The 22,735-nt window shown below is 54.8% G+C and overlaps 1 protein-coding gene across 1 annotated transcript in view; it reads left to right on the top strand.

The window, feature by feature from the left end:
* The window catches only part of GPR107 (G protein-coupled receptor 107), a 57,636-nt gene that overhangs the window by 27,848 nt on the left and 7,053 nt on the right, over positions 1–22,735 (top strand). Inside the window, exons 10-17 of the mRNA XM_054584227.1 lie at positions 2,219–2,294; positions 3,754–3,827; positions 4,251–4,368; positions 7,471–7,601; positions 10,414–10,457; positions 18,791–18,840; positions 19,995–20,078; positions 20,813–20,934. Of these exons, the coding sequence (XP_054440202.1) occupies positions 2,219–2,294; positions 3,754–3,827; positions 4,251–4,368; positions 7,471–7,601; positions 10,414–10,457; positions 18,791–18,840; positions 19,995–20,078; positions 20,813–20,934 (699 nt within the window). The remainder of the gene's footprint in view (positions 1–2,218; positions 2,295–3,753; positions 3,828–4,250; positions 4,369–7,470; positions 7,602–10,413; positions 10,458–18,790; positions 18,841–19,994; positions 20,079–20,812; positions 20,935–22,735) is intronic.

The following is a 22,735-nucleotide window of genomic DNA, read 5'->3' as shown; positions in this document are numbered from 1 at the left end:
CTAGATGAACCGGTAGCCATTAATAAGAAAAAAAAAAGAATCCTACAAATTTAGGACGTAAAATGGCTTTCTTTGTTTTAAAAGAAAGTTTTGCTTTTGCCTTTATTAGAAAAGTACAAACTAGGAGTCTGAGGCCCGATTCCGAGTTTGAAGGCTGACGGTTACCGCCTGGGAGCCTTGCTTTGTGCTAAGCCCTCTTCCTGGGCTACAGAGCTGGGACGGTGACCGTTGTCCTGGCTTCCTCTGGGAGTCTGGGCACCTCAGGTGTGCGTGTAGCAGAGGGCTCGCACTTCGGGGTGCTGTGCAGCTACGGGGCACATGCCAGCCAGGTGTTCAGGGGTGTTTTACTTTCCCTTTGGTGGCACAGCAGTCACTGCCACTGGCTCACTTCTACCATAAAAGCTGTGGCAGCAGTTTCAGTCCTGCAGTTCCATGAGGCCGACCTACACCATGTTTTACACGCCCTGTTGAAGTGTAGTGTGCGCGCACAGCGCGCACCGAGCCCTCCGCCCCGTCCTTGTGCTTCCCTGCCAGTCCCACGGCCGGTGCGAGACGCTGGGAGTTCAAGTTGGGGAGAGGACGTGGCGCGTGACTGCTGCTCACGGCCCCTTCGGCTGGAAGGAATTGAGAGGCCTTGGCCCCAGTTTACTGGGGCCCTGGGAGGGGAGGGCGGGGAGTGCGGTGGCCAGAGTCAGCTCACGCTGTGGCTGGACCCCAGGCCTCCTTGCCACGCGTGGGTGGCTCCTGTGCACTCCGTGCTGTCTTCTCTCGTGGGCCCCTGGGCCCCGGAGCTTGGGCAGCAGCGTCTAGGCAAGTGGAGGAACTCTGGCAGCTGGTTGTTTTTGAGTCAGGCGCTCGAGGTTGTTATTTCAGCAGACCTTCCGACAGCTCCTTAAGGTGGATAGGTGTTGCCCCATTTTCAGGGAGGTTACTGAGGTTTAGAGAGACGAAGGTCCTCAGGGTAGACCAGTGTCCGAGCCAGTTCAGTGTGGCTTGGGAGCCCGTGTTCTCTCCGTCAGCTCTCGGCCCCGTGGGGAGGTTCTAACCGGGACTGCAGGTGGAGGTTGCTGGGGTGTGTGAGCGAGCCCCGCTCGGGACAGTGGGCAGTTTTGCCCTGTGAGTAAATCTCATTGCTGTTCAGTAGTGACGATTCTGGCCTTGGCTTCCTTTTTTTTTGACTGCAAGTGGTTGGGCACCGGGACAGGAAGTTGCCAGGGAGGAAATCATTCCGGAAACTGAGCGAGTGTCCGTTCAGGACACACCCTCCCCACCATTCTCCCAAGGCCCGCTCCTTCGGTTCCCTTCCTTTCCTAGCCGTCTCTTATCCCTTCCCAGCTGCTCAAATGTGTTTGATACATGTTTGTGGATATTTCTGCTCTCTTTAGTAATGTTTATTGATGTTGCATGTACTTTTAATTTATTTAACCTGTACTTATCTCTAGATATTGCTGTTACCATTTTTCACACAGTAATAATACCTGTCCTGTTGATTTATCTGTCTGACGCTGCACCGTCCACAGTTTTTTACTGCTCTGGCTTTGCAGAGTGTCTTGATATCTGAGCGTGTGAGTTTCCTCTATGGCTCCCATCCAGGTCTTTGTGAACTTAAAATAGAGCCCTACCCTTTTCTCCATAATGGTCTTGTGCACTCTATTGAGGGACGTGCTGGGGGAGGTGGCAGCGGGTAGAGGAGTTCAACGCCCAGCGGCCCCAAGGTGGACATTTGCCTGAGTGAGTGCGCCATCCCCTAGCCTGCTGTGTTTGTCAGGTTCCAGCCGTGAAGGGGAGGGCTTCCCCCTGGCCTCACACCGCCTGTCCTGGGCTCCACACTCCCCCTTCCGCTGAGCCTGCTCACCTCTGCTGTCCTGGGGGTTTCATGCGGCCATAGATCCAACCACCTCACACTTCTGTGGCCTTTCTGGGTGGTTTCCAGGGAGGGAGCCTGTTCAGGTTTGCATGTTACAGGACCCAGAATCAATCATGCCTTAGTGCATGACTCAGTTCCATCCCCAGCGTGGACTTGATGGTGGAGGCGACTCCAGGACTCCCTTCAAGGCCTTTTCTACTACAAAGTCTGCTTTTTAAAAAAGGCTTCACATTTGTGGTTTGCTTAGATTCTGTTTACTGCCTCCATGTAAATAAGTCTGACGCCTGGAGCTTTGGCTGTCCTTTGGGAGAATGGAACAGTTCTTTCATGCCTTTCGTTCTGTTTTTATAGGAACGATGTATTTAAAATTCACTGGTTGATGGCGGCCCTTCCTTTCACCAAGTCTCTTTCTTTGGTGTTCCACGCAGTACGTATCAGTGTTGGGGGGCCATTTATGAAACCTTGTGCAATGCCTATGCAATCAGGAAAAAGCAGTTCAGGGAACAGGGGTAGGCCCGTGGAAGAAGATGAAAGGATGCCGTTTCCATGAACGGTCATGGGCGGAAGACCTCGCAGCCTCCCGACCCCGGGTGGAAGACACCTTCTGGTAGTGGCTACAGGCCCAGAGCTCTCCTGAAACACTGTTTGTTTAGCTGGTTTTGGTCATTTCTTGAGATCAGAGCACCACCTGCTGAAGTGTCTCCAGGACTCCATTTTTTCCGCAAACATTCCCTCGTGTTCCCCTTTGATTTGAAGTTCAGTGGTAGTGTACTTATTTAAGAGAGAATTGACATTTTGCAGATTGAGGCGTAAAACTGAACTGAAGCTTTGAGTGCTGAGTCCTGATGTGAACTGACGGGGCCTGCCTGTGGGCGTGAGAGCGCAGGCTCCCCGTGTGTCGGCCTGCGTGGCGCCGACCGGGGCCGTCTCTGGACGCACGCTCTCTTCCTGCACTTCAGAATGTTGTCCCGGAGAAAGTGACAATATATCCAGTTACAGTTTCAAGAAGTGACAGTTATTTGGATAATTTTTTTAAAATTTTTATTTATTGATTTTTGAAAAAGAGGAAGGGAAAGAGAGGGAGAAGCATCAGTTTGTTGTCTCACTTATTTACGCACTCACTTATTGGTTGCTTCCTGTATGTGCCCTGACCAGGAATCAAACCCACAACCTTGAGGTATCCTGACGATGCTCCCACCAACTGAGCTAGAGGGCCAGGGCTTGGATAATTTCTTATTTGGATCAGAGTTAAAGATTTTTTTTCAGGAACCATAAAGATAATGAATGATAGGATCCTTGAGTCACTTTACTATCTAGGTAGTCATTTATGATCAAATGAAAGATATATAAGAAATTAGTATCACCTTTGTGAGTTCTGCCAGGAAGCATTTTAGGTGCACTACTGAAACTGGCCCCTCTAATTCAAATGAGGTAGTGGCTTCAAGCAGCTCTAAATTTACAGGGTTTTTTTTTTTTAAAGAAAACATAGTATTCTAAGCTGGGTAATTCCACATAGATTTTTTTCTTTTTTAAAACTGGGTGACTAATTAACTTTTATAAGCCAAGTATGAAAGATAAAGTTTTTGGTTGGATACTGAAAAGAACCTGTGGCATTTGAACCTTAGAGATTTGAAGGAGCCATCGGCCAGGGTGAATCAGCAGCCTCTGGAGCGGGGTCGGGGCTGCACGTTAGGGACACTGAGACCTGCGTCAGGTTTCCCAAGGTAGCTGACATTGTTAGCGCACTTCCATGCTTCATCATGAGCTGACTAGTGAGTCATTAGATACCCGCCACCCTGGGGTCCTCTGGTGGCATTTCCTGTTGGACTGCATTGAGGCGGGAGGCCCGTCATCGACCTGACTGAAGTGCGGTTGTCTGATTGCAGATCGACTACCACTACATCTCCACCCAGGGCTTTCCCATCGAGGGCTGGGCTGTGGTGTACTACATCACCCACCTGTAAGTATGCGAGGTGACTCGTGATGCACTCGTGCTGGGACATGGCAGACAAGATGTTGGGGAAGCGGTGGCAGGAAGAGACCTGCCCCAAGTGGATGGGCCCCGCCCTCCTGTGGCAGCTTGTCTGGGTTCCGGCCATGCCAGAGGTGTGTGGCATAGGGACAGCTGTCCAGACTTGAGAACTCAGGGCTGTTGACGTGCCCTGGGGGTGTCGCCTCCTTGTGGGGACTGGCCGCTCAGGTAGTGGGGCGCATGGCTGACTCTGTGGGCCTGGGAGAAAGTGCTGGCCCTTAAGGTGAACTTCCTGAATTTGGCCGCCTGCCTTTTGTAAGCCTGGGCGATCGTGGAGAGAGCCCCAGATTCTGCCTCGCAGGGTGAGAATGAAGAGGCCCACTTGTGCGTGTGACATGTTTTCTTTTTCAGTTTGAAAGGGGCCCTGCTGTTCATCACCATCGCGCTCATTGGCACCGGCTGGGCTTTCATTAAGCACATCCTCTCTGATAAAGACAAAAAGATCTTCATGATTGTCATCCCACTCCAGGTAAAGGGACCCTCATCCTGCCGGTTCTGGTTCTGGCTTGGCGCTTAGCGGCCCAGGCCTGTTGGAAGAGGGGTCGGCCCACCCAGAAAGCCCAGCAGCCGCCATCGGGGACTCCGCTGCCGAGTCCTGACAGGCCGAGGCCGCAGGTCATCACGCTGGGACGCGTTTGACCGTCAGTCGTCTTTATACCGGCAGGTGGACGCCAGCGCTGCCCGCGAGCAGAGGCTGTGCCAAGTTAGGGGAAGGTGCCGCCACCTTTTCTGCATATGTTTGCCATGCACCCAAGTAGTCAGTCCCCTTTGCAAAGAAGCGCAAGTTCATAGTGATTTTTGTTAACCAGTTATTTTAAAACCGTGAATGACACCAGTGAGTTTCCACAAGGTAGAATATCAAGCAGACCTCAGGGGCAAACCTTTACGAAACCCTTCCTGTGTCGGGGGCCCTGGGCTGAGGCCAGCCTTACAAGACTGTGACCCCTCAGGAGAGGACGCTTGTCTTGTGAGAGACAGCAGCCTCATGGGGGCCGCCCTGGGATGGAGAGCGCCCTCACAGACACAGCGGTCGCAGCTGGCATGCCCGGCCGCTCTGCTCCACCCGAGTGCGTCCAGCGATAGTTGTTCTCATCCGCTGGGCTCATTTGGGAGCACAGTGTGTGCGTGGCAGCTGAGGGCTGGGGAAGGACAGCTCCCGAGGCATGCAGAGCAGCCACTCAGCTCCGGGGCTGGGCGCTTTAGCAATGCTTCACTTTCGGTCACATGGGGTGCACATTACTGCCAGGCAAATGGTCAGAGCGGTTGCTGAAGGTTTCCAAGGAAAGACTAAGCACCCACATGCGAGTGGTGTGGAAGGCAGTGTGTGCGGATGGGCCTTGCCTAGGCGCTCAGGAGGGAACGGTGACAGAGGCCAAGAGTAGTAGCAGAAACGTGTGGTGCCACTGTCCAGTGACCAGAGGTGCCAAGGGCTGCCCGCCAGGGCCGCTTTGCCAGCCAAGACCTAGAGCCCGGAGTGATGGTTCTGGTCCTCTTCCCGCTTTGCCGCGCTGCTGCCTGTGTCCCTCTCCCCCCAGCAGCTGTTGCCATCCCTTCCGTGTGAACTTCTCCGCTGGCCTGAGCTGCGTTATGATAGCCGCAGCCTCCCCAGCTCCCCGCTTGCGTGCCCTGGAAGGGTGACACCCAGGGTCACAAGGCAAGTCTCTCCAAGGAAACAGGGCCTCTAAGAAATAAATGCAAGGCAGTTGCGTGTTCTTAACCTAGGGACTGGACTGGGAACCTTCAACAGCAGCCTGAAAAATTCAGGCTGCTGCTTTTTGGCCACGGGGAACACTGCACATTTCTGAGTAAGAAGCGAGAGGTGTACAAAAGGGAGTTTCAAGAACGTTATCGTGGCCCTGGCTGGTGTGGCTCCGTGGGTTGAGCACCAGCCTGTGAACCCAAGGGTCGCTGGTTCGATTTCCCGTCAGGGCACATGCCTGGGTAGCAGGCCAGGTCCCCAGTAGGGGGTGTGTGAGAGGCGACCACACTGACATTACTCCCCCTCTTTCTCCCTCCTTTCCCCTCTCTAAAAATAAGTAAGTAAAATCTTAAAAAAAAAAATTATTGCATGTTGTTCCACGTCAGCACCTCGGGACATTTTGTCTCTTTTGTCAAGAATATAAACTAAGGACAAGATGCAGTTGTGAATTTAAGCTTTAAAAGCCTTTGTTTTCCACTGTGCCCGCACAGAGCCCCAGGTGCAGGTGTTTAGGGCAGACCGGGCCCGTGGAGGAGCCCATCAGCCCGGGGTCAGCGGGAGACTGCACGCGTACTAAGTGAGGTGTGGCTGTGGTGAGGCGTCCACTGATAAGTCCTAGGTAGACGGGAACCACGCTGGAGACCTCCAGCAAGAGCACAGTGGAGTCACATGCTTTGTTAAGGTGTAGAAGACGACCATTGCAGACAACAAGTCAGGTGGAGCATTGGGGAGCATGGCCTTCCTGTGGGGACGGAGGTGGGACTAGAATCTCGCATCCATACCCATTGTAGCTTCAGAAGAGCGTCTCGGAGACATTTCCCTTGTGCTGAGTAGTAGCACAGGTGTTCAAATGCGGCCATCTCAGTTTAGCCAGTGGCAAACTGCCCAGAGCCTGCTTAGAGCCTAGTGACAGCGCTGAGCATACAGGCGGAGCCTTACCTTTGGGAACGGGAGCAGAACACAGCGCAGACGCGCCACGCGCCTCCGTGGGAGGCACCGAGCTGGGTCGCATGCAGAGAGGACCTGGACTGGAGTTAGTCCTGGGAGGAGCCATGAGGCTCCTCGGCCACTGGGCTGAGGTCGGCCATTCTTGCTGCCCTGGTCTCTGATGGCATTGCGTGGCACTTGGGAGAGAGGCTGTCGCTGAGGAGCCCAGGTACCCCCAGAGAGAGACCTTGGACCTGAGGAGTCTGGGCAGCGTGGCTACACAGGCCATAAAGCGCAGCGCCTGGGTGAGGCAGCCGAGGCCTGGGGCGCCTGACGAGCCAAGTGTCCGGGTCAGCCGTCGCTGTGCCGCGGGTCACCCTTAAACTTAGTGACTTAAAACAACAGCCGTTTATTCTTCTCTCATGGCCTGTGTGGGTCAGGATTCGGGAGTAGCTGAAGTGGGTGGGTCTGACTTGCTGTCTCCTGTGGTTACAGTCAGACTGTGGCCAGGACTGGGGTCTCCTTGAAGCCTCCACTTTCTTCTCTGGGCCGGGGAGACTGGGTCAGGTGGGGCGGCACGGCTGCGACTCCTCAGGACTCCCTCCCCCCGCCGCCTACACCCCCTGCCCCCGGCCTGGTCTCTCCATCCTGGCCACTTCGGGGCAGCCAGGCTTACTACAAGAAGGCCCAGCACCCCAGAGGTGTTCCTCGAGAGAGCCAGGCCTGGGCTGTGTCCTTTGTCCGACCTGGGAAACCACGTGGCGTCACTCCCGCGGTAGTCTGCTGGTCGGAGCAGCCACACGTTCAGGAGCGGGGCTCAGAGACTGCATCCTGGTGGGAGAAAGAGGGAGGCCCTGCAGGCCCCAGTGTCTAACCCCTGTCGCCCCTGCTGTTGTGGGAATCTGCCCCTGCTCTGGGGACGCACCAACTTCTCGTGTCCTGCAGGTCCTTGCCAACGTGGCCTACATCATCATCGAGTCCACTGAGGAGGGGACAACTGAGTACAGCCTGTGGAAGGACTCTCTGTTCCTGGTCGACCTGCTGTGCTGCGGGGCCATCCTCTTCCCAGTGGTGTGGTGAGTGCCCTCTGCGGGGCGCGTGCCTCGAGGCTCACCTGTCAGGCGCAGCGGCTCAGCCAGCCATTCCCAGCCCGGCAGTCACGCGGGGCGTCTGTGTCAAAAACACAGCTTTCTGGGTCCCAGACTAACCTGAGGCAAGGTCCCCAGTAGATTCTGATAGAGCTGGTCTGGCGCCATGGCTGGCTTTTAGCACAGCGTAGGCAACAGAGAGGAGTCTGGACGTGAGAGCTGAGCAGCACGTGAAGTAACATGGGTTTGGAGAGGAGTTGAAGAAATCCCATAAGTAGGCTTATGAGGAAGTACATCAACATAAAACTAGTGATGACTCTCAGCACATAAACATTTCGCTGCCTTCAGAATGGTTTGCCTTATTCCTGGAAATGGCAGGCTTCAGATGCAGAGATCGTAGAGGAGTGTCAGTGCCAAGCTAGTGGCTGATGAGAGACGATGTCCTCAGTAGACCTCGTGCAAAGGGGGGGAAAGTCTTGGCTCAGGGGGAAGCAAGTAGAGGGGAAAAGGCTCACAAAAATGAAACGCTCTCCCTTAGTCATCGCCTGTGTCTGTGGCGACTTGAAAGCAGTTAATTCTTTTGGAATAAATTTTTAAAAAATTGATTTACTTGCTTTCTATTCCACATTGCCATGCCTTGTGTACTTAATATTTTTGAGAATCCTGAGTTCATAGGTCACTTGTTCTGATTATTTAGAACATGTGCCAAAGGAGCGTAAGCTTTATTCCAGCCAATTAGATGCTCTCTTACCCCTCATTCCATCTTATGTCATGCGTGTGCGCACATCAGTTCAGCAGAGAAGGTACAGGCGAGATTTGTAAGCTCTGCCGCCTTTTCGCCGCCTGCCCAGGAGTAAGTACACGCAGCCCCTCTGACGAGATGACCAGCATTGTCTCCGAGTAGAAAGAGTATCCTGGGAACATTTGAGGTTGTGTTTCCTAGTATATGTCATCAGTTTGGCTCAAGTACACGCATAAAAATTTAAAAAAAAAAGGGGGGGAAGAAGAAAGAAAGAGCATCCTGTCATTAGAGAACAGAGTCAGGCTCCCCTCACACCTGCCACTCAGGGAAAGAGGAGGGCTGGGGCCGCTGGGGAGGCCCAGACGGCTCCGGAGCTGTGGGCCGCCGCTTCCCGCCGCTTGTGGATTACAACCTAACAAGCCAATGCCAAGTGGCAAGACTCCTTTAAGGTAAATATTCTGAAAATTGCCGTAAGATGAGAAAATCAAGTACTAGAGAGAAGATAGAAGAAGCAGCCACTTTTGGACATGAAATACCCAGTATTTGGGAAGGTCATAGATGGTCTGGAGACTCTGGCTGAATGGGAGAAGTTACCAGTAGGTGAGAAGACGTATAGGCCTCTCAGTGATGAGCACACGGAGGATGTGACTGTTCAGGCCAACTCCTTCGCTCCGCAGCTGTAAGAGACTTGGACACACACTTGGCCGACTCCTTCAGGAGCACCCCTGTTGTGGTTTCCCTGGCTGTAATTGCGTGAGAGGTTGCATCGTCCTGCTTGTTCATAACTCAGATCTTCTGAGTGAGTGGTACCAAGGGGAGCCAGATAGCTTTTACTGCCATGTGTTAACTGTTATCCAATGTATTTGTTTAATTTTTTTTGAAAAACTATTTGTTTAATTTTTGTTACTTAAAAACATTTATTTTTAAATGCTGAGCCTAAAATCAGTCATTTTTGAGCACCGTAATTAAAAACACCTACTAGCCCTGGTTGGTGTGGCTCAGTGGATTGAGTGCCTGCCTGCAAAACAAAAGGTAGTCAGTTCGATTCCCCATCGGGGCACACGCCTGGGTTGTGGGCCAGGTCCCCAGTAGGGGGCATACGAGAGGCAACCAATCGATGTACCTCGTGCACAACAGTGTTTCTCTCCCTCTCTTTCTCCCTGACTTCCCCTCTCTCTAAGGATAAAAAAAAAACCCAAAACTCCTACTGTATCTTTAAAAAACAAAAAGATGTTCCGATTCAGCCACCATTGATTCAGTGTTGGCTTTTCGATGTTGCTTCTGCTTTGCTCAGTTCTCCCAGGTTGGCAGACGGGGGAGGTTTAGGAGAAATGGCTTATTCATGGTCAGGTGGAAAGTGGTGGACACGTTAGGGCTCCGGGCCGGGCCGGGCCTCCTCCTCTGGTCCTGTGGCTGCCTGTGCCACGCTGGCCTTTAAGAAGGGTTTTTCCCTTGGTGCCTTCCAGCTCTACCCCGAACTCCGCTCTGCAGCCTCTTTAGTAATGCTAATGTCCTCCTGCCTGCACTGTAATGATGGTCATTAGTTACCAGCACGTCGCAGCCAGAAAAAAGACTCCCTGGAGGCCTGCATTTTTCAGCAGTTATTAAATCCCTAGTCAACGAAGGGCTGAGTTTGCATGAAGCCACATGTTCCGGGCTCCTAGACCCAGACTTTCAAAGTTGCCTCATGGGGTCCGCTCCCTCCGGGGAGCAGGTGAGCCCAGGGACGCTCCACTGCCTTAGTGGTGGGCGGGGGCTGAAGCAGGAGGAGGAGGAAGGAGAGGTGAGGGAGGTCAGGGGTGTTTCTTGTTTTCTCACACCCAGGCCCTGCCAGGCTTCTTTGGGTCAGCAGAGGGCACCTTGAACTCTCAGGCCTGAGCACTGTGCTTATTCAAGTGTCCCTGTCAGAGTCATGTGGTCAGGAAGAGAGTCTAAATCACCTAGTTTAACCCTTTATGTTGATAACTGAGGAGTTAGAACCTCAGGTGACTAGCCCTGGAAATGAAAGGAGTGCAAATTTGTTAGCTAACCTTTGTTCTCCAAATGTTTATTTTTTAGGTCAATCAGACATTTACAAGAAGCATCTGCAACAGATGGAAAAGGCAAGTTCCCTCACGCTCTTTTCGTGCTCTTTTTGTACTGCTCAGCCCTCCCTGTGGCCATGTGCCTGGGCCCCGCCCAGAAGGTGGAGGGGGAAGGGTGTGCCTCCCAGAGCTGTTTGGGGGGGGGGGGGGGGGCTGTGCTTGGGGGAGGAGCCTGGGGCTTTGTGAGAGCAGCAGGGGCTGTTTGGTGAAGAGGCAGGTGGCAAACCCAGAGGCCTGCTCTTTGAGGGGGTCTGGGGGTGATGGCTGCTTATTATAAAATGACTCCTGTCATTTCCACTCCTGAGCGTGACTTTCACCTTCTCAGAACTGAGTCAGGAGGAGGAAATCTTGTCTTAGAAGGACCAGATAGCACCTCACTGCGAACAGGAGGTACCGGGCTGGGCCAGCCATGGGTAAAGCATCCCTCCCTGCTGACTTAACGCGCTTTCAAAATAGACGTGTTGGCATTCATTTAAAGTGACCCTGCTGCCAGAATGAACCCTTAGAACGCTGATGTTTTTTAATGGTTGTGCCATTAAAACTCTTATGAATCTCCCTGATTTTCCAACCATGCCTCTAAGGCAGAAAAGAAGCCCCAGCGGGAGTGCGCTGTGAGTTCCTGGGCTTATTTGAGTGAAGGCCATGGCTGCAGGCTGCCCTGGTGTCAAGGGGGACCTCAGGCCGCAGGGGCGGGGCAGTGCCCTCAAGGGCCAGAGCTGCCTCGGGTCCGACTGCACACTCAGTGCCGGTAGCAGCGTTCTTCGGGGCAAATTTCTCACTTGTTAAATGTAAGTTTTCCTGCTGATCTGTGTTCTGATTATGAAAGTAACGTGGATTCAGTTTAGAAAAGTTAGAAAACAGGTAGTTGGTACCAATCTCATTTCATACCTGTTACGCAGTTAATATCACATTATTTTCTTTAAAGGGACTTAACCCCAACTCCAAGGCTCAGCTCCCCGGGCTCTTAGAGGAATTCGGGAGCATTCCTGGCTCGGGCTGCAGTGGTTCCTGCTGAGGTAGCTGCTGTCAGGCCTGTGTAACGCTCTTGCTCGGGGCGGCTGGCGTGTGGGGGCCCTGCCTCGACTGGGAGCCCCCGGCAGCGCTCCGAGGCCCGTCCGCCACGGCCGCCCCAGCAGCCTTCGGCTGGCAGCCTGGCTCCTCCGCCTTCCTTGGAGCTGCTACTGCTCTCAGAGGGCGCGCCCTGCCACCCCCGCCTTCTGCTAGTGGGGTGAAGGAAAACTGCAAAAAATGAAACACAAAGTAGAATTTTAACAGAGCAACTTGACACAAATAGAAACATCCAAAGAAGGAAAAAACCCACCTTCTGGGAATAAGTATAGTTTGGAGATAATGCTTGTCCTTTTTTTTTTGGTCTTTTTCAATGTACATTATAAGATCTATTATTCTTGTAACTTAATGAGTATGTCTCTTATTATATTGAGGTGAGGCATTTTACTTGTTCATCTTTACACATTTCGGTATGATTGCAGTATTTTTGGAGTAGTTTTCTGACTGGCTGAAAGTGTTTGAGAGCCCCAAGGGCACCGTTTGAGGGATGCTAAGTTTGCTCTGTGCTTCGCCTCATCCTCCCCGCTCCGGGAGCGCTTCCCGTCCTTCCGCACCTCCTGCCCCCTCCTGGCCCGGCTGTCTCTCTGCCTGCTGCACTTGGAGGGCTCAGGGTAACTGTCCCTGTGACCGTCTGTCCCACAGGAGGCTGATCGTTAGCCAAGGGCTTAGTAACGCTGTGGTGAGGCGGACGGCACAGCAGGTGACGCCGAAGGGGGGGTCTTAACTGACCCCCAGCATCTGTAGTAAAGAGAACCTTGGTGGAACAGAAGTGCTGTGGTCATCACCAGGGCACCTGAGGCAGTTCCTCGTTTGTTCCACCAGGTGACAGCATGGGACCTCTGAGCAGAGAGCACACCGGAGCTCTCCTTCACCAGCCTCAGGATGACATGCTGTTAAGGAAGCACCGGTTTCTCATCAGCAGTTATCGCGAACACTTTGAGAGGGAACAGAGTAGGTTAGCAGAGGGGTGTCTTCGTGATTCATGTGCTTTCACTGAGGTGACTTAGGCCATGGAATGCATTTAAGCTGATCTGCAAGTGCACATCTCAGTCCACACTTTGACAAATGGTTACGCCTGTGACACTTCCAGAGTCAGGGCAGCCTGTTCCCGAGGCTGAAGTCTGCCCTGCAGGGAACACACAGGGGCAGCACGCCCCCACCCCACGCCCCCACGCCCCCCACCCCTGGGGAACCAGCCTCAGGGTGGCTGCAGGGCAGAAGCCAGGCAGTCAGGAGAGCTGGAGCGAGCCCGTGGCTGACTGACCGCTGGTTCCCAGCTGTCTCAGTTGACCCTTTGCTCCCCAGCTCGTCCCCTCTGAGGTCTAGCCCGTCCGAGAGGCAGCAGCTGGGAGAGGGAGGACCATGGGGCAGTAAGGTCTCCTCCTGGATTCGGAAGCAGTTTGCTGCGTGGAACCTGTGCTGAGGCTCATTATTCCACTGACCCATTGCGTGACCTTGACCCTGACCTGGGCTTACGACTCAGTGTCAGTGTGGTCCAGGCCAACTAGTAGCGGGGGCGGGGGACACCGCGCGTAGTAGTTCTCCCCGCGTCTGGGGCTGTGCGTGGCTTTCAGCGGGTGTGTGTGTGGGTTTGTTTACTTCTTTGTGTCCGAAGTCCTTTTGCCTGAACCTGAGGGAAACGTTAAGGACGATGCTGCCCACGGCCCCAGAGCTGTGTCTTTGTCTCTCTCGTCACACGCTGGCCTCTGTCCGGTCCTGTCTGTTAGAGCCCCAGTTACGCTGGGTCCTCGGTGAGGAGGCGCGGCAGCCGCGGTGCCACCGTGCTTGCCCGTGGCGGCCTGCCGCCGGTCCCGCCCTCGCGCCTGCATCCCACCTGCTGCTGCTCCAGTGCCATCGCCTGCCAGGGCGGGCGTGGCGGTGTGCGCTGCGCTCCTGACTCACCGTTTCTGCTCCTGATTATCTCGTTTCCCCTGTGTTTCTGAGGGAAACGTAAAGGTTGTTTTCTGAGGAATTTTAGCCTTTATGTGAGTGAGCTTCAGAAGCGTGTGAGCGGTGGCAACTGGCCGGTGGCAGGGTTCATGGAGGGATGGCCTCGTTCTGAGCCACTGTGGCCGTGAGGATGTGGCAGCACGGCAGTTGGTTAAAGCTGTTTTCCTTATGCGACCTCACCCGCCTTGTTTGCTGTTGACATTTGTACCGATGGGACCCAAGTGGAAGGGATGAAACAGCCGGCGCCTTAGCCTGGGTCGGGCAGCGGCGCCCAAGTGTAGGAGCGGCCCTTGCCTGCCCCATTGCCCCTACTAGCAGGCGGGGCAAGGGCTCGGTTCAGGGGTGGCCTTGATGAAATGGTAGAAACTAGGCCTCTTTCTTTGATGCTTTTTTAAATTTATTTAAGATATTTTTCTTACAAGGCAATGCACAGCCTGCTTAAGGGTAAGTGCTCGAGCCTGGAGCTTCTGCAGATGGGAGGCGCGGAGGTCGAGGGCAAGTCAGAGCGGCTGATGCCGTTTGCGCTTTGCCATCATCCTTGTTTCTTCCATTTTTGTGTTTGACGCAGAAGTCCCTCCGCAGCATGGCAGGGAGAAAGCAGGAGAAAGGCATGCTGGGTAGATGGGGATGTGTTTAAGCCTCAAGGCTTTCCTTACACCAGGGAAGGATTGTTTTGGAAATTTTTTACCCCTTAAGTGGCTGCTGTGGGCCTTTGGTCTGTGTGTCCCATAAATCATTTAGGATTAACTCCTCAGGATGGATTGCTGGCACCTCCTGGGCATTGCCTGGCGTTTTGAACCACGATCTCTCATCTCCCTGAGCGGCCAGTGGATTACAAAAGCCGTGAATTGCCTTTCTCTTAGTGCAAAACGTAGGCGGTGAGAGCTTGGTCCTTGGAGGGATTTGGACTGGGCTTGAGTGCTGGCTTCTCCATTTATAAGCCATGTGACCTTGGTAATTTACCTCTCCAGGCCTAAGCCTATCACCTGTGAGGCGGAGGTAATAACGCCTTCCCTCACAGAGGCTGTTGTGAGGCTTACGCAGATGAAGCGTGGACAGTGGCCAGCCCAGTGCCTGGCACATGCTTAGTGTTCAGTAGGTGGTGAGGAGCGGAGCTCTTGTCCTTCTCTGTTGTCGTGGATCCAGGACCATCAGGGAAGTGTGCTGGGGAGGTGGGGACGATGGACAGTCAGTCTTCTTGCCAGCCTTCCTAGCTGCTCGAGGGCTGGAGGGAAGGCGAGAGTCGGGAAAAGGGCTGGCGCCCTCTCTGGACGGGGCGCATGCTCTCTTTTGCGGCTGGGTCGGGGAGAGCGCTGACTTGTTAAGCATTTGAAAGGGCTGGGCTCTTTCTGCCTCAGTGTGTGCCTGTGCAAGACTCAATTACACTTCCTCTCAGAGGACACCGAGTTCTGTTCTGTCAGTAAAAAGCACTTGCCAAAATCCGGAGTCCTGGCCATTATTTTTGAGAGCGAGCGGGAGGAGGAGGGATCCCGCCGCAGGAGGTGAGCCTGCAGCAGCTTCTGAAGCAGGTGTATATGCTCTCCCTCCCTGCCCCCCTCAACTCCCTGGGAGGTTTTCCAAAACCTTAGGACTAGGGGCTGCCCGGGCATTGCGCTAAGTGAAGCTGCCCCCGGGGAGGGCCACTGTGAGGGAGAGACCCTCCTGTGGATGAGGACACCGACACCAGAGAAGGAAGTGCCTGGCCCGGCCCGGCCCCGGTGCCTGAGTTACGAGGGTGCACGGACTGGAGCTGAGCTCTCCTGGCTCCTGTCCGAGGCATTTTTCCTCTTGCCATGCTCATTCTTTGACCATATTTGCTGTTCCTCACGGCAGGATCAGAAATAGCCAGCCCAGACTTGGTGAGCCTCTTACTCCCCGGGGCCCAGCCCTGCCGGGGCCAGCGGACAGCAAGCTATCAGTGTTCTGAACTCCAGGGAGAGCTTTTTTGGAAGAAAGCTGGGAGGCTTGGGATTCCAGGCTGCTTCCTGCTGCATCACTGCTCGTACGTTTTGCTGCCCGGCGCCGTGGGCTGGCTGACCCGTGTGTGCAGTTGCCTGCGGCACCACTGCATGCGGGAGAGCCAGGCGCTCAGGTGGTCCCCAGGCCACTACTTGTTCCAGGTCACTTACTGGAGTCCGGATTTCCGCTAGAGGTGGCAGCCACTGTGACGCAGCATGCGCCCCGTTTGGTTTTGGTTAATACGATGTGGCCCGGGGACATGACATCGCCATTCCCCAGTGCTTATGGCATGCTGCCTGCACCCCAGTGGGAGGCGCTGTTATTCTCGTTTTACTGGTAAAGAGGCCGGCACTCAGAAACTGAGGTCCCCTGGCCGTGTAACCCCAGGTTAGGAGACTTACCTGAGGTCACACAGCCAGGAGGCCGCAGAGCAGGAATTCGAACCCAGGAGGTTCAGCTGTGCATGGCCTGCGCCCTTCCCCCCGTCTCCCACCGCGGCAGGTAGGCCTCCTGCCTGCCTTCGCTCCCTTGGCTGTGGTGAGGGTACCCACGTGGGACCCCGGAGCCCGGTCCATGGCCCGCGGCCTCGTCAGCAGACGTCTCACATGCGACTGGATATATTGTCTGTCATGACCAGTAGGTTTGGGAAACAACCATGAGCTCTGCTTTACTTTGGCTTCGTTTCTTAGACACAACCCTGGTCATTCCCAAGGTCCGTTCATCAGTCCCAGCACGCGTCCTGGGGTGGCATGATATCGGTGCCCGTGCTGACAATTTCTCATGGGTACCGGACGTGAGTGTGCAGGCCCACCCTAGAGCGGGTCACGGCCTGCCTCACTGCAGTGTTTTGCCGCAGGCCTAGAGGTGATGTGTTGATGCATGTGACACCAGGGAGATGTTAGGACAGCGCCTTCCGCTGCCCGCCTCCCACTGCCCACATCGTTGGAACCCCTCTGCTTTCTTGCAATCCTCCCACCCCTGCTTTCCTGCCCTGTGACGGGGAGAGGGCCCATCAGGCTTCCCCTGAAGAATCCCCTCTGGTCTGCAGCTTCGGCACCTTGTCCTTCCATCTCCCAGCCAACCAGCAGGGCGGGGCCAGCCTTGCTCACTGCCCCGCCCACTGCTGTGCACTGAGAAGAAATACCTCACCACCTTTTAGTGGACCTCCACACATCTGAGGGCTTAGACCTCAAATGAGCTCTTATTTTGCTTCCCTCCATCCTTTCTCCAGAGAGATTGCGCTAAAATGCACGTGTGCCCAAGACACTGTCCTGTCTCAGACTCTTCAGGGGTCTCTGGGGCCCTGGGTGTCAACAGGGAGGCCAGCTGACTCGGCTTTTGACCTTCCTCTCAGGCCAGCCCGGCTCCGCAGCCCCTCCCTGCCTCTCCATGGTCCAGCCACCCTGAGCTGCTCTTGTCCCTGGTGTGCGATGCTGGCTTGTGTCTGCGGAGCCTTTGCACCTGCTCTTCCCGAGCGTTCTCTCCGCTCAGTCTCTCTGCTCTCACTCCGTCCTGAGCCCCGCTCAGGCTTGTGCTCAGACATCTCCTCCTTCGGGGACCCTCTCTCACCCCTGTGCCCCAGGGCTGCAGGGGTAGGATTCTGTGCGCGGCCCTGCAGCCATGCCTGTCCCCTCAAGGTGCCCTGAAATCGGAGTAAAAGCGTGACACCTCTCTCTGTCGAGCGATGGGTCTTGGCGAACCTTCAAGGGCAGGAGTTTCATTAGTCAGGATTTATTTCAACAAGCGAAATTCAGAGGAGACTTTTAAAGCATTTTTGTTATTTCAGTGGTCTAATTGTTGGTGCTGTTATTTCTCAGTTCCTCACAAATAGAATTGTCTGGTTCAAGAACCGTTTTGCTTGTTGGGGGGGCCACGGTCCCTGCGGCAAGCTGCTTGTGTGGGCAGAGTGTGGTGGGAGCGGCTGTGTCATTGGCCACTGCTGGTGGGCGTGGGAGCCGTGCGTGCACGCAGACCCACGCGCAGGAGCGAAGCTTCAAATCCTTGGCAACTCGGCCACCCCACACTTCGCAGCTTTACTGCTGGGTCCTCAAGGACCCCTTTCCCACCCCCCGACGAGGAGGAGGACCTGCTCAGGTCCCGTGCTTGCCAGGCGCTCGGCGTGCTCTCGGTATTACGGGGAGTGAGTGTGCCGCTCGGGGTTGGGCGACTTTCCTGAGGAGCGGCAGCCACCCTGGGGCAAAGGCCATGGCCGCCATGGGCCCTGCTGCACCTGGGGGCGGGTCCGGGGTCAGGACGAATGAAAGATGGCTGAGAACCCGAGAAATTCGATTTGTAAAACCACAAGTCTACAAGAAAAAGTGCTGGAGTGGACAGCCTTTGCTGGCCCGTGTCCTTTAGGGAGCTTCTTCACGTGTTGCGTGCTTCCTCACGCCCATGGCCGTCTAGACGTGGCAGTACTAGCCTCTCACTTTGGGGAGCTGGAGTTTCCTGGGAAGATTTGCTCATCTTCTCATTGATGTGTTTGGTTTCTCAAAAGAGATTCATACAGACACTGTTGATAATCATCTTGAAAATTATTTAGGATTCAAAGGATTTTTTTGGAATCCTCAGCTTGCGTGTCCCCCACTAGCTGCGAGGCAGCGGGAGGAAGAGGAAATCTGAACCTCCACCACCCCTAGGCCCATCCTTAAATGGAGCCAGTAATTGAATGCTATTAAGCATAATTAATTTGCCTCCTGCAGGAAGGTTTATGATGAATGAAAGGATTGCTAATTGGGGAGGGAGCCAGGCTACCCTCTGCGGTCATCAATATTTCATGGTCATAGGCGGTGGCAGGAAGTTAGCTCTCCTGGCTCCCTGACCTTGAGCGGTCATGACGGTAGGACAAAGCCAGAGAGTTTGAATTTAAAGGGCTTGTAGTGAAAATCTAAGGGAAATTTCAGTTTGCAAGATGCACTGTGTTAATTGAATTTACACCCTGAACCAGGGGGAGGTTCCCCCAGAAAGAACTCAGAGGCCCACCTGAGACGGTCCTAGTAGGGGGCTCAGCGCTGCCAGCCAGCGGCAGAGCTGAAATGCGTCACGATGGCTTTTGGGAGGCGAGGGGGTTCTGATTTGCAGTGCCTGCCGGTTTCCGTGGCGTCACTGTGCCCTCAGCGTGGCCAGCCTGAAGCTGCCGAACCCGGGACTGTGGAGATAGGCGGGTTTGCCCGAGAACTGGAGCAGGAACCCCCCTGACTCTTCCTGGTGGTTGGGGGTGTCGTGGGGGGGGGGCTGCATTTCCAGAAATGCAGATGTGCCCCGGGCGCTGCTCAGTGTCAGGCGGCACCCCCTGACTGAGATGGTGCCTGAATGCCACCTGCTCTCCCACAAGAGAGGTTAACCAGCCTTATCTTGTTCTCTCTCCTCCCCAGCTGCCATTAACTTAGCAAAGCTGAAACTTTTCAGACATTACTACGTCTTGGTGAGTAAGACAACCCTGAATCTGTAACTAAGGAGCAGAGCCCGTGGGCGCCCGAAGGGTGGGCGAAAGCGGGAGATGGCACCCCCGGGGCTGCGTGGGCCCCGCCTCGGGACAGATCGAGTCCTCGCCCATGCGGGACTCGGCGTGAGAGGTGCTTCTTGTAAAGCTCAGTTTTAAGTTTGGCTTTCCATCCTCAGAAAAGCCGTACCTGCTTGGTATTTTTAAAAGCAGGTTTGTAGAAATGTAGAGAGCCCCAATCCTGTGTCTCCTGCCCTGGGCCACCGGTGAGCCGTTTGGTGCTGACCTCTCTCGAGTCTCTTCCAGGCCTAGGTGCTCCGTCAGCTTACTTTTTAAAAAATTCACTTACAAAAATGGGGCGACACCTAAAAACAGGACTGGTATGAATATGAAAAGTTCACAACAGGCATTAGCACCAAAGGCGGGACTTACTATAAATTATTAGGAACATAAGTTCTTGGAGTATTTAAGGTCTGGGCCTCCTAGAGTTTGCTTTCTCGCTCCTAAGAACGTTTCTGAGTCGCCTTCCATCTGTGCTTTTGGCACTGACTGCCACTTGGACGTTTTTTCCTGCGAGCCTGGCCCCCTGGGCGTGGTCCCCGTGAGCAGGCCGCCCTCGAGTGGCCGACGCACTGCATCCCCAGCCTGTCCTCCCTTGTTAGAGCGCGTAGCACGGTTGCTCTCTCCTCTCTGCGGGCCTGGAATGTCCCAGCGTCTGCCGAAGAGACTCAAAGTCAGTGTTTTCCCTGTGTGGCTTTAGTTTGCTATTAGTGACTGGAAAACATTCCTCCAAGTTTGGGAATAAGAAAATACTATCCTTTGGGGACTGAAACCGATGGGTTACATATGTGGATAGGGCAAGGGAGAGGTTACTCAGGAGTCGAGAGCAACTATAGCAAAGTGTTTTGCCCTTGCATGGGTATGGCTGCTACCAATGTGTTGGTTGCCCAGGGAGCAAGAAGAGATCTTTTTAAGTATAACTTGCAGAGTAGCCATCGCTCTGCCAGATTTATTACTGGCACTGTAAGTGTCAAATCACTTTCTTCAGGTAGTTTGTTTGAAAGCCAGTTGTTGGAAGAAAGTGGTGCCAAATGTCTATGTTGATTTTATTTCTTGTTTCTTTCCTCTTCGTATAGATTGTATGTTACATATACTTCACCAGGATCATTGCGTTTTTCCTCAAATTTGCTGTTCCATTCCAGTGGAAGTGGCTCTACCAGGTACGCTACTCACGGGCACAGCGCCAGGGAATATGTGTCTGGGCCTCTAGCAAGGCGGCTACAGTTGATCTGGCAGTGGCCAGTAAGACCTCCGTCTCTCCTGCTCTGCAACTAAGGTCCCCCGCCCAGGAAGGCTGCCGACGGCCTGAGAAACCTGGAAGCAATCGTATCATTGACTTTAGTGTTCAGTTCAGAAAGCCTTTGAAGAGGGAAGCCTCGGGCAGAGGGAGGAAGGCTTACTCTGTGCAATTAAAACCCAGATGGGACGGTCCTCTCGGTCCGTCACAGGGTGAGAGCAGCCTGGAATCCAGACCTCCCTTCTTCTTTGCCCATTATTATTATTGCTTCAGTAACGAAGCATCTTTGCAGTGTGCTGGGACTGGTGTAGCTGCTAGGGGAAGCCATCGGGTGGGTGGGAGGCTTTTTTCTTAACGGGCGCGTTTGAGCTGTGTGGGTGCATCACGACTCTTAGGAGACAGCAGTGAAGCCTTCAGCTAAAGCAAGGGGCATTGGGTGTCGTCTCTGGGCAAGGCCCCTCGCTGGGGCTTCCACACAGCCTCTGGGCCGAGGGCTCTCGAGCAGCCAGCCCTTGGGGGCGGGGAAGTGACCATGGAGTGCGGGTGGCCGGGGCTGGGGGGCGGGGGGCGGGGGGCGGGTGTTCCTGCTGTTGGTTCCACAGCTCTCTGAAGAAGAGTGTCGCTCACCCCTTTGCCCGGGGCGGTTTCCGTCCGCAGCTCCTGGATGAAACGGCCACGCTGGTGTTCTTTGTCCTCACCGGGTATAAGTTCCGCCCGGCGTCAGATAACCCCTACCTGCAGCTTTCTCAGGAAGATGACGACCTGGAAATGGAATCTGTGTAAGCAGTCTCCTCCCTCCTCTCCCACCCTGCCCCTTCACTCACCTAAGAGCAGCGCGGTGCCAACTGCAGCCGCCCCTCCACATGCGTGGCTGCGGAGCCGGGGCCCCTGTGTTAGCAGGAGGAAGCAGACGCTGCTCCCAGCGCCTCGGCGGCAAGGGCGCGGGGACGCACAGGGCCGCCCACAGCGACTAAGGATGGGCAGCCTCTTCCTGTCGGGCCCCTGCCGGGGGAGCCGTGTCTGATAAGTGATCGTCCAGTTCATCTGTGTCTGCTAGTTAGGGTCAAACGTCCTTTGTCAGCAGATAACTGAGTGGCGCTTCACAGCTAACACAGGGCCTTGACCTAAATCTGAGTGTGAAAACAGACTTCTCTGAGTCACAGGGTGAGGGACTCTGGGGTCCTGTTTGCTGGGAAAGGGCGATCATTTTCTAAAGAAGTGAGCAGTGATTAAGACTCTTTTGCCTATTAACTGATGAACTCTGATGGGCCGGGTCAGTTGTTTTTTGATGATGAGCCCGAGGCTGGGTTTCAGTTGCACCCCCTCCAGTAAGGCAGCCTTTGATGGTCCCAGGTCCTGGCCCCGCTGGGCCCCGCGGGCTGTTGGGCAGGTGGGGCAGATGGGGCAGCAGGGGCCGCTCTTTGCGCTCAGCCCCACTCTGAGAACAACACACGGGAGGCAGACCCCTCGTAGGCCCCAAGCAGCACCACCCTGTGCAGAGGAAGAAGTGTCGTTATAGACCGAGGAGGGAGAGGCAAGGGAATCATGAAGTGTGCCTTTTCTGGAAGGTGCAGAGTCTGCGCAAGTGACTGGGCTGAAGAGGCACAAATGAGAGCCAGTGTGGTGAGCAGCAGCGTCAGGAAGGAACCTAAGGCCAGGTGTCTCTGTCCATCCCTGCTGGAGCCTCTGGCTTGTCCCACACACGTGACAGCAGGGTTCCTCCGGGGCAGGCAGCTGGGGGCCAGATGGCCGCGTCACGGCGTCGTCCACTGGCTGAGTTGTGCTCCACACTGGCTGTACCAGTGGGTGTTCTCCCCAGTCACGTGGGAGTGCCTGTCCCCACATCCAGTCTGTCAGCCGCTGCTCTGGAAGTGTGGATGCATTGTGAAGGTGGTGGTGTCTCTTGGTGGTGATCTGGTTTTGTTTCTTTCTGACAATATTTGGTGATTTTAGCCAGAGGGTCTGTGGTTGGAAGTCAGGAGCGAGGGGAGAGGGAGCAGCAGACAGACCACTGGTCTAGAGGGGACCAGAGAGGGTGTTCTTTATTCTGCAGGGTCCTTGAGCTGCCTCAGTTTACCCCGCTGTTACAGAGCAAGAGCGCTCTGATTACACTGTTTTCAGTGGTGTCATGGGAGCCGCTGTGTGACAGTGAAGTGGCTTCCTTTTCGTGGCAGAAAGGCTGCATGTGCAGCCACCAGGGAGAGGGGCACGCACGCCAAGTGGAGATTTTGTTCAGGGTGGCGGCGCTCGCAGAGAGCGCTGTCCCAGGGGAGCGCGTGCAGAGAAGCGGAGGAGCCGATTGGGGTTATGTGCCTTTGAATTGGCAAGGAAGTTGTTCCAGTGTTTCTCTTAGCCTGAGATCTGTTGAGAAAGTGCTGTGACTTTCTAAGATGGGACAGAGCAGAACTGGCCTGGGACGGAGACCCCAGCCCTTAGCCTGCCTCCACGGTCGCTGGCAGGTGAGCGCAGAGGCTCAGTGCGGCTTCTCCGGGCCCCTGCGAGCTGCGGGCTGTCCTCTCCCTCTTGCACTCCGTCGTGCTGTTCCTGGATGGCACCCCTAAGTCCTCCGCAAATAGCCTC

Source organism: Pteronotus mesoamericanus, unplaced genomic scaffold (genome assembly GCF_021234165.1).
Source record: "Pteronotus mesoamericanus isolate MK-2021 breed Mesoamerican mustached bat unplaced genomic scaffold, CSHL_Meso_final contig_78, whole genome shotgun sequence".
Classification (NCBI taxonomy): Eukaryota; Metazoa; Chordata; class Mammalia; order Chiroptera; family Mormoopidae; genus Pteronotus; species Pteronotus mesoamericanus.
The sequence above is the reverse complement of the archived record's forward strand: the minus strand, read 5'-3'. Positions and strand labels throughout refer to the sequence as shown.